The 12,010-nt window shown below is 40.4% G+C and overlaps 1 protein-coding gene across 3 annotated transcripts in view; it reads right to left on the bottom strand.

Annotated features, from left to right (window-relative positions):
* LOC146785847 (maltase-glucoamylase-like) overlaps window positions 1-12,010 on the bottom strand; it is a 783,978-nt gene that overhangs the window by 327,885 nt on the left and 444,083 nt on the right. For all 3 annotated transcript variants that reach the window (XM_085635202.1, XM_085635203.1, XM_085635205.1), the window contains 2 exons: window positions 6,708-6,862; window positions 2,186-2,354 (listed from right to left, as the gene is read on the bottom strand). In XM_085635202.1, coding sequence (XP_085491328.1) covers window positions 2,186-2,354; window positions 6,708-6,862 — 324 coding nt within the window. The remainder of the gene's footprint in view (window positions 1-2,185; window positions 2,355-6,707; window positions 6,863-12,010) is intronic.

Here is a 12,010-nt window from a genome sequence, read left to right as displayed (position 1 = left end):
GAGTTTTTGACAGGGAAGATTGACAATTTTGGACCAAAATTATTCAAAAATGTAGATTTTGACTAAAATTAGTTTCTACGGTAATAGTAGGATATCACTCTTCAATCTCAATGGTTTCCCTAAATAGTAGAAAGTCTTGCTCCTTCAGTAGAGGTACTCACCAGGAGTGTCCTCTTGCTCCTCTTTTATTTGATCTGAGAATCAGATTATTTGTTCACATTAGGGAGGATGGAAAAATAAAAGGCATCCCCTTTACAGGACATGCATAAAATCACTCCTGCTAAACCACACAAAGCCAATTGTCTCCATAGGATGCCTCCAGATCTGACTATCATACATTGAATGTAAAACATCAAGATAAATCTTGCTAAATTAGAGATCCGGAATGTAACAGTGTCCTCTGAAAAGATCAATGTCGAACATTATGACTTTCAGATGGACTGTACCCTCTATTAGATATCTGAGGTTAACATTACCTTGAATCCAACAGATCTTTACATGGCTAACTAGCTGCAACTTTTGCACTTTCTGTTGCATAACTATTGGAAATGATCAGCCCTTTCTTTTCATGGTTTTGCTGATAAATGTTGTTAACATGAGCATATTGCCCAGGAATGTCTAACTTTTCCAGGCCGTACCCATCTTGATATTTAGGTAGTTCTCTATAGACCTCGAAAACATGACCTTAGATTTCATATGGCAGGAGCGGCAAGCTAGGCTATTTCTGAAAATTATGTGCTGACTTAAACTAACATGGTGCCTGGCCCTTCGTGATTTCCCAAAGCACTTCAAACCAACATGTCTGCAAGTCATTTCTGAGTGATTGCTCAGGGAAATTGATAGGATGTGGCCAACTATAGACCATACAGTGATAGAAAGGCCTGTCTGGGGCATGACCTGGAAGCCTAAACAAAATAGATCCTGGGGATTACATCACTTGTCCCACACTGTGTTGATGACATGAGATTAGGCATTCACATACAATTATATTTCCCATTGCCCTACACCCCGATTCATCCTTCTCACCACAGCTAACAACAGGCCTGATCAATACATTGATCAAGGAAGAGTGTCTGTCCATAGAAAATATGTTCCATTGGCCCAAAGTCTTACGGTTCGAGACATGTGTGTATGCTATCTCTTAGATAATCTGCATGATAATCACAGAACTCAAAGCATCCGGATGCACAGTTTGGGACGGTGTTGTCATCAAGAACAGACCAGGCAATATGTCCCTGAAGACAATATTCAAAACAGCATTTAAAATTACAATTGAAAAAGTAAGAATGGACTCAAAAAGTGAGTTTGAGATCAGAAATTGCATTGCAGCACACTTAGAAAGAGGAAACAATTAGGAAAAATAAAGATATTTCTCCTCTATAGGGAAGGCGTGCAATTTTGATACATTCTTGTCTTGGTAAATCTGGGTATGCACCAAAATACATGGATGGATGCATGAGCAAACCCACTCTCCATCCATGCCACACATTCCTGGCACACAGTAACGCAAGGCAGTGACTTACATTGCATGTGTTACTCCATATTTACAAGCAACACATGGCCAGGCAATGTGGGTTTGCGTGGCTTGGTAAATTTGACTTAAAAATGTAGTTGCCTTTGTGTCACTCAAATCTGCACCTGAATATATAAAACTTCTTGGCTAAATGCTCTAAGTGCAAACATGCATTGTGTGATCAAATCTATTTTGTTTTGGGGCTAATGTGGCTGCCAAACACAGCCCTATTGTGAGTGATAAAAGATTCCCAACAAACTGGATTTGCCAAAGTAAAGCTTGAGATGATTAGAGCTTGAACAGCAGTTTACAACAGGTTGCAAGAAATTGGATGAGTGACTTCTTTGAGCTGGTGAAGAATGTAATGTGTAGATTTGACAACTTGGTTCATGTAGGTAGAGTATATAGGAAAGGTAAAGGCAGGATATTTTACTGAGGCTGAGAGTTTGCTAGAAGCCTTTTTTTGCCAGAGCAATTCATGTAATGAAACCTCTACTTCTGAATTTGTAGACCCTATCACAAAAAATATGATTTATCTCTATTGAAATCCGATATTTTATGCAGGCCAATTTACAGTTCTAAAATCACTTTAATGTGCTTTATCGATTTATAGATTTCAAAATTTCACTTCATATTCAGGATAATATTTGTATTTATGTGCTTAAAACTTACAGCAGGCGGCTGGTCCTTCGAAAACATTCCCCAGGTGTGCCAGTTCAGATCATGGCGAAACGTTTTATGCTCAGCTTCTCCAAATCCATACACATAATTTGAGGGCAAGCGGGTCGCAATCTGAATGAACATGTCACTGAAGGTGAAACCTGGCACCTGCGAATCCCAGCTGAAATTCAATTGTATTTTTATAAAAAATATTCAGTTAACAAGAATTACAACTTCTAGTTAACAATACCACCTGCGTTTAGGCGAATATATAAATGTGTGTGAATGACACGATATGTTTATTTGCTCAGTGACAATGGCAAAGTTTGAGACTTCTATATTGCCCCTATACAATTTCTTCAACTAGAATGCTGTTCATAATAGTGCTGCTCAATAATTATGTACATTAGGCAGATAAAGGTATCCATAACATTTATATATTGCCAGTTTGTGCAAAGCCAATTGAAAAATGTAAACTTAAAGCTAACATAAAAAGTGACAACTTCTATTTGCACTTAAGAACAGAATTTTAGACTGAACCATCTCGTTAACAAATTATTTTTTCCGAAAGCAATTATTAAATATACCCTTTCCCACATAGTCGGATTTTTTTTCAGGAGTGTAACAGCAAAGGCATTTATTTGGGTGTTGACAGCTGTCAAATCTGTATATTGATTACAGAAGAAATTTAAAGTGAGATGCATCTTGGTGCTTTCCTAATCTCTTTCTATATTACTTCATGGTCATCACTTTGGAAAAGTTTGTGTTGTATGCTGAAACTAAAGAAGTTATTATCCTGCTGAATAATGAGCTGTGTAGAGCAATGACATTTCCACCACTCAAATTGCATTCATATTTTCACCATACTAACTCACCACTAAACCTTTATAGGTTCCAAAGAAGCGTGCTACAAGCCAAAAAAGCGCTTCAACGCCTCGTCAGGGGTAGTAAGCGCTATATAAATCTAATTACAATACAATACAATATATCCTTCCCAGGAAAACTCCAGGAAATGAATTGCTGTTGCATTGGCACAGCATATTGTACAACCAACACAGCAAAAGGAATGGTGAGTAGACCAAATGTCTTCACCTTTCGATGTTGACCCATTAAGTAAACTGCCCATTCATAACAGTATAGGTGCAATATATTGTGTTTTCTTGATCTGTACACAAGTACTGCAGATCCCATCTTGTTCAGAGACCAGCACAGTAAGGTTCAGGATACTTTATGGCATGCCTGTTCACTATCATCACTGGAAGACTAGAGAGGTACGGTGTTCCTAGGTGGCAAGTTGACCACCCGGTGAGTACTCAGAGTTGTGGGGAGGTGGAGAATACCTCCTTTCGGAACTGGGACCCTCACACACCCAGCAAGCTAGGTGTCATGCTTCATCATATGGGTCTGCTCCTCATTGAGCCGGCGCTGCAATGCTCAACGGGCACCCATAAAGGGGCTCTTTATCGGAGATCTTTTGTTCCTTGCCATATAGGCGCCTTGGGTGTGAGGGGCCTAGTGATATGTAGATGTGGTGTATAGGTTAAAACAGGTAAGGGAATCCTCTATAATTATTTTTATTCTGGAGAGGTCACAACCTTATTAAAAAGTAAAAAGAAAAATGAGGTCGACTATTTTGTTTTAATCTGACAAAAATTACGCTCTACCCCTTAGTGGTCAACATGTTTCTCGCCTGTAATTGTCCCTAATGGATCAGTTGGAGATTCCTCAGGACCAAGTGATTAAATGAAAACTATGTGTGTGGTGTGGTTCTACATACCACTTCTTCTCTCGGTAGGAAATTGCCCCGGAGAAAAGCAGCCAACCTATTTTGGATTCAAGTGCTGCTTCATCAGACCGCAGAGGAGTATGTGGACACTCAACGTAGTGTTGCTGCTCCCGCTCAGAGCAGTCCGACTCACCTACCCGCTCCGCCGCATCACTCACTATCATCACTGGCCACTGAAAGGGGTAATGGTTAGTTCCATTATATTAATGTATATAACAGCTAACAAAGAAAGGGTGACAATAGTCCACCTACTTAGAGTTTAACAACCTGATGATCACCATGAACCTGATTTGGGACTAAGAACGTGAACTTGTCATTAAATGTTTTAGCTGAAGTTTTCAACTCAGCACTGATGAAACTAATAGTATGAAGAGACACCAGCTTTTTATGGTCCTTTCTTCAGTAAACTCAGGGATTGTGGCATTGTTCCATTCATTGCTGCCTACAAACATTATATCTCAGTTGGAATAGCATTTGTGCCCACTGCTTTCTTTGAGTTCATATCTGCTCTAACTATCTTACCTTTTACAGAGGTTATTTTTTAATCCATAAAGTTTGATTGGACATAAAATGCGTTTATTCTGACATTGTCAAAATACGAGCCTTTTCCCAACTAGTCTTTCACTCTCTAAAATGTCATGTCCCATTCCTCGTTACTTCCCGGTTGACTAGTCCAGATGTCCTTTTCATAATTATATATAGAATAAAAAATTATTTTCATTCGTAATGTTTTATCTACATGATTTGCCTAGGTTTGCTAGGCTTTATTCTAATGGCAATGAAAAGGATGTGAATGAGTACAGAAGGATTACTCATGCTGAACATGTTGCTTCTCAGGAAAATTCATCTCTTTTTTAGGTTCTTGATTCTCACTTGTCACATCCTAGTAGCAATACTTATGATTTAAAGTAATCACACATCCTTAAATATCTTTAACAAGCCGTATAATATAAATGTATCTTCAAAACCCATGTTAGCAGTCATAAGTATTTCAATATGGCAATTAACATATTTTGTTACCTTTGGTTTTTCTATTAATTGTCTTGGTCAATTTCTGGAACACTAAATTGAGAAAGAACAAAATAGCGCTCTCAGCGCTCCTGTTGGCCAATATCTGCACAGGGGCAAATTGCCAACAATGTGTATAGGGTAGCTAACACTTTACATGATAAAAAAAAGCACACCACTGGTGTTTTGTCTTGTGATTTGATTGAATAACGCACTGATAGGTAGTGACTCTGCAACACTTTCGGAATTAAAGAAATCAGCCAGAGAGAAATTTGCACCACCTTGACCACCACTGGCACATTGCAGTCCACAGGCTCTTGGAACCAGATTGCAATGGTAACTGTCCTCTGATCCACTGTACAATTCCCTCTTTGCCCAAGTTTCTAGAGTGCCCTTTATGTGAGTATTCTGTGGAGATGTCTTTGCAGGATATTTAATTTTTTAGGAACCCATCTCATCTGCCTCAACCTGTGCAACTGAGTTGTACAGCCTCCTTGACATGAGGGTCTCATATCATTGCACTTATTCTCATTTGAAGCCATAGCTCTATTGCATCAATGCCTGGTTGACAATGTCTTTTGGAGTTATAATTCAAGTACATAATGCCAGATGGCACATCTATAGAGAATGAAATCACCTACAAAAGACAAACATTGTTTCAGATGTTTGATTCATGGCAAGGGAAGGCCTAACAACTTTTGTTCTGTTATTTGTGCTGGCATGTTTATAGGCAGGTAACATTGCTTCTGCAAATGTTCCATATACCAAGATTGATGTTATCCTTTTCCTGGGAATGGAGGAAGATGGAATTCACAGCTTTGAAGGTAACCCAGCAAACACTTTAGTTCTTTGTTCACTGAATGGGCAAGCATTTCAGTGGGATCACCTGGATGTTTCCTGGAAAGCAGGGCACTGACTCTGTCAAGTTGTGACACACTCTGGGCCTAAAGGGCAATCTGAGTTAGGAATAAAAGGACTGCCAGAGAGTTAATGTGACTTCCTGAGAAAGATGTTAATAATAATCATACCCATAATAAACAGTGTGATTAATATTATTGAGTTGTTTAATTTCTGCATTATCAGCTCATACATCCCATCATTTACAATAATATTTTGTTATCAAAACATTTGACTACAGTGTCATAAAATTCAGTCAGATATTCAAGTACAATCTTGTTGGTTAAATTACAAATATTAGCATGGCTAAAATCAACAATATCATATAAAAAAAATATTTGATTAAATAATCGATTTCTCAGGCACATTAACTTCTTACAGTTTAGCAGCAGCTGTTGACGTGTTTCAAGACTTCCTCCCCCTAGCCTTCATTTATGATGAGTGCAAGTCGATCTGTTCCAATCCCCCTCAACATCCAACACTTGCAGATTGTTAAGTCAAAATCTCATCAACTTTCAAATTTTTGTGGAACATTTTAATATTTAAAAATGAGAAAATTATGCTGACCGAGAAAATATACCAAGTATCTTTGTTTTATTTTATTTTGTAATAGGACAGGGACCAACAATCAGCTTGCGTACACAAATTGTGCAAAGTAAGTCTACTGGGACTCTTAAAACCTGTTTTTAATAGTAGCCAAAAAGAAGAGTTTTAGATCAAGGTTCACCTTGAAAAATTTAAAATATTGTTTTGCAATAACTATGAAAAGTACATTTCAAATAAGATTTCCCTGTCAGTTTCTAGAAATTTTAAAACTGTGCATGTACCAAGATGTTTACTTACATGATGACGCCTGTGCTTTTCCGTTTAATTTGAATTCCAAAGGGATTGTTCACGATGGCAACTTCATACAGTCTGTTCGCTTCATTGCTATTTGGAATTGTGGGGGTGTTTAACGGGATAGGTACTTCATAGCGTTTGTTATTTGGATCATATATCTGTAATAAATAAGTTTGTGACTTTAATAATTCCCATCATTTGCTCAGAGAGGTGGATACAAGAGATAAATAGGTACAGTAAGGTAGTTTTGGTCCGGTTAGGCCTTCCTACGAGAAAATAATACATTGGTCAGAGGTCCATATGAGTGGCTTTTCTACTGTCATTATTCCAGGAACATTCATTTTAGCATGTTATTGTCATTTAATTTAACCTCTTGAGTGCCCATGACGAGATGGTCTCGTCATGGCCCGTGGTTGCGCTGTGCCCATGACGAGACTATCTCGTCATGAACCCCGCCCGCTAATGAAAGGGCCGGCACAGGGCGGGGAAAGGGCGGGGCACTCAAGGGGTTAAGAAGTTACATTGTTGGTTCTTTACTTCTAAAACTGTTGTTTATCTCTATGCATTAGATATGCAGCACACCAGGGTTCTTGGGTGTCTGTTGCACAAGAAATGTTAATGTAAAATTAAGCAAAGTACTTAATCTGGAAATGCTGTACTACATGCCTCAAACATTCAGCCTATTTAACCTATAGTCCTTATCCAATGGGCAAACTTGCAGTCTCTGTAAATTAAACCCAGCTAAACCTTTGTCCTGATTCTTAATCCATTTTACATGACAATAGTAATATGTAGGAGTAACTCTCATATGCTGATTAGAAGAATCTGGATTACAGGAATTTAGCTCTGGTAAATTGCATTTAAAGACCCAGAAAATCTTGAAGAGTGGTGGAATTTCAGCATTTAAGATTGCAAATGACAACTGTAAACATAATCTGGTGATGCTATGAAATATTTATTCATACAAAATGTTCCACCTTGTGAAAAATCTGCAGGAGGTAGTTTGGTGTCTTTGTGCAGCCGAGAATTGTTTGCGAAAACAACAAAAAGACAGCCTGTGGTCCTAATAGAAGAGCACAACTATGGAAGCAGGAATATGAATATGAACATTTTGGCTTTGTGAATCAAGTCATACAGCAGTGCCAAAATTAGGATACCTATAGGTTCAAATGGGCATGCCATCACAAATATTAATTGTAATAGAAAAAACTCAATTCATCTCTGAACATAGAACCACCCTGCCCTACTCAGCAGTATGACACAACTTTACAGGATAAGATGAGCAGATTCTGGTGGTCTCGATAATTCTTTCCAAGGTAAGCCTTCAAAATCAACAGTGTAAAAAGACAGACATTTGACATTTTTCTTTTGAAAAAGAAACATTTGTCTTTTTATTTAGAAATGCAACAAATAAATAAAAGATGTTTGATAATCGTAAGAAAAAATGGCATGGTAAGAACAAGATTGTGTATTAGCGCCATGCAAAGGGTTAAGTTGAATGTGTTACAGAAGGTTGAGAGACAAAACTAGCATTTGAGGCAGAGCAAGAGATATTACATAAACTAGGGTTAAGAAATTAGAAGGACTTTGGGCTAGGGTTAGGATAAATGGTTAGGAAACATTAGGGGATGGAGCAAGCCTGAAGGTTTGGGCCTGCATAAGATTCAGCGTGTGGGCTAAGGAAGGGGAAGTGAAGGGGTCAATGCTAGAACTTGGTTTTAAGGCATACTAATTGGGTACATTATTGAGAACATCAAGGATATATTGAAAATGATAATATGAATAATAATAATTTACTACCAAGAAGTCAACAGACTCCCATTATATGTGTAATATCTAGGTGTTGAGAATTACCCACCCACACACAAAGACTCACACACAGATACAACCAAATGCACATATATTTACCAGTACATTACACAGGTCTGTTTGAAACTATAGTAGCTCTTACATGGTAAATGTAGGAAAGTGCTCTTTTTGGATGGTCATCCTCTACTTTTTGCTCTGGATGCTGTGGTTTTACAACTGAAAGTGCAATAGGACCTGCTAACTAGGCCCTAGTGCCAGTGCTCTTTCCCTCAAAAGGTAATGTGAATTGGTACACCCAATTGGCAAGATAGTTTAACCCCCTTATAAATCCCTAGTACATGGTACTAGTGCTCCCAAGGGCAAGGGTGCTAAAGGGGTCACCAGGGTTGCAGCAATAGTTATGCCACCCTGAGTGACCCAAGTAAAAGTAAAGTCTGCAAGACTGCTGCCTCAGCCTGCAAGAGCAGCTTCTCTGTTCGAGTTCGACTCTGCACACACCATGTGTGACAGGGGCACCTCACTGCATTAAGGTATGAAAGTCACCCCTAAGGTAGACCTTCTAAAGGTCAAGGGGCAGGCTGCATTATCCTAATGGTGATGGCATATATGTACAGACACATATAACTCTACAGTGACATTGCCATTCAATGTTACTGTAAGTGACCGTTGGTCCATAGGTTGACATGGACTGCCTACCGGACAAAACTGAGCTAGCCAGCTTCACGATGGTACCACAAAATGTAGTCATGTTTGGTATCAAGCACTGTGCTTTTTCACCCCTGACACAATTCTCATGTTGAGCATGAGCTCGCATTAACCAAGGTGACATCCTTTGAGGTAGCCCATCTAGATACCGAGTTCCCTTGTCAGGGCCGGACTGGGAACGGAAACCGGTCCTGGCAAACTGCCCGGCCAGCCCCCCCTGGGGTAAAGCCGAGCCGTTTGCAACGGCCGGTTTCGGCTGATTTTGTTACAGGGGGCAATATTGCCGACCCCCAGTAACCAAAACAGCCCCCCGGGGGCCCAAAACTGGCCCTCACCCTACTGGACCACCGGCGAAACACCCAGTGCCCGCTACGGCCAGTCCAGCCCTGTCCCTTGTGCCTTAGCGGGTTTTCCAAGCAGTTTGCCACCCAGACAGAAGTCTGACCTTCTGCTTGTGAGTGCTATCTCTCCCAGAGGGCATGGGATAAAAGGCATGTGCAGGAAGGTTGTTACACCTCTGTCCTCCCAGGTTGGCTAGTGAAACACTCATCTGGTATGTAAGTGGCTTGTCTCCCAGTGGACAAAGATCCCTCCTGCCCCAGGCACTCGTGTTTGCGGGCAGGCAGAAAATTAAGTACTCAGGAGGCATACAGCCCTTATAAAATAGCCACACCTCTGGGCTTGGCTAGTGGGTCTGTACAGTTAGGCATAGCTCATGCCATCTTCCAAAGTCCCAAGAATAGTGGGTTCTGGGTAGTTTGGTTTCATACACCCCCTGAATGTGGTCACCTCACGGGCTGATTAGCCGCAGGACTAATAACTCTTTGGCAACTAGCCCTCACACCCGTTACCACCCCCTAAATACAGGATTTAAGGGGATACCCTGAAACGAAAACTCCAGATCTCCTCTGAAGAAGAAAAGAACAAATAAGAGACTGTGTCAGTACATGGCAGGACCCCACAGAGAAGAGGCACAAAGTACTGCACCTGTGGCAGCTCCCTTCACCAGCTAGAGTACGATTCGTCCTTGACCAGAGTCCAGTTCCAAAAGGAACGTGAACCCTTCTGCAACCCAAAGACTTCCTCAGGACTCATTAGGGCTAGAGGTTTAGTTGCCTGCAGTTAGTAGGCACAAACTGCATTCCATGATCTAAGGAAGGACTGACCGCCGGGCTCCGTTGTGGACCAGCCTGAAAGTAACCAGCTTGGTTCCTTCTGGTAAGTGTAGTCCTGAACCACAGACCATCTCAGCCCTTTACAGTGTTCCCGGGACCTCTGGAAGAAGATCAACCTAGCTGTGACCTTTGCTGGGACCTAGGCTTGTTCTGACTACTAAATGCTTCACTTGACACCCCACGTGGAGGGAACCTTTTACATCATCTCCCCTTCATTCCTGTCAAGTTCTTGCATCCCAAAGATGGTTTCATTGGCACACCTGGCAGTCCTGTTCAACACCACAGATAGCCAAGTGAACCTTTGCACCAGAGATGCCCGAGCTATGCAGAGCTGTTCTGCCTGATTCCTGGCCTAGGGGCCACTCAACGCTTCACCTCCTGCCTGCTCTTTGCCACTCTCCCAGGCCTGAGAGAAGGATTACTATTGTGAGAATATGAGGTCCACTTTTGTGTATCATGGTAATATTATATGGTAAGGCCGTCCAGCCATACCACACAATATTGCCACATTGCTACAGTAAATATTTCTCTGTCAATATTTCAAACTTTTCTTTCCAATTTTATCTTACATCACACATGAATGAAGCCCAGCACTGGCTCTTTGTTATTAAAAAAGGGTGCAGAAGTACAACTGTTCATACCTCTGTCAGTTGATTTGTTCATGATAAATTAATTAAAGCTTTTGTTATCTGTCTTTAGATATGGAGACTTTTGGTTATGATGCGCATGACATCCGAATATGAACAGCCCAAGGTGGATGCGCCACTTTCAATTTCTAGTGTCATTTTTTTTTCAGTAAGCAAATACATGTCTTAGTGGTAAAATCGGAATAATAGGTTACAAATACATTTGAAGGACAATACACAACACTATATGAAGTAGAGCTTTGGGTCTAGCTTTATACATGTGGAAGAATGAAGTATATGAGAGCAAAGGGTACTGAAACCAGATAGATTGGCCTTAATTTAGCATCTTATGAACAGGACTCAAATTTAGAGAAGACTACTGCTCAGAGATCTCTGTACTTTGAAAAAAAGAACCACCATCACATTGTTTCTTTCAATCCACAAAATGTTAGGTGGATGGCTGCAATCTGTTTTCATGACCAAACTCTTAAAACCTTTTCCTTTCCAGACGCAGACTTCTAAAGCAGAGTTTGTTGCTGAAAAACAAAAAACGAATAACCACCAACTATTGTGCTATGTTCTCACATTGTGTTATGTTTTCTCCAAGGGTTTGGGAGTCATTTTTTTTCTAGTCCCCAACACTAGGTTTTTCCTGGCATTCACAGGCAGTAACAAAAAGCCATTACACCATCTGCCCTAAAAGAGCAGGTGGTGTAATGTCCTTTGACTCCCACTATGTCAGGCCATTGGACGAGGTTTGCCATCTACAGTGCCAATGAGGCTCTATCGAAAGAAAACGTAAGTCCTGCCCATTCCTACATGAGGTGGGCAGACCAAGGGTTTGGCAGACAGGGTACTTGATTGAGTTTACAATAAAGTACCCTGACTTCTAACTTCTAAATAGGGCCCTATATCCTAGTACCCGCTATCATGGTGGACAGGATAATATGAAGAGAGAAAAGGCAAAAGGCAGTACTCAAAAACCAGATTG

The sequence above is a fragment of the Triturus cristatus genome, chromosome 11, assembly GCF_964204655.1.
Source record: "Triturus cristatus chromosome 11, aTriCri1.1, whole genome shotgun sequence".
NCBI lineage: Eukaryota > Metazoa > Chordata > Amphibia > Caudata > Salamandridae > Triturus > Triturus cristatus.
This window is presented reverse-complemented; position numbering and strand designations above follow the sequence as displayed.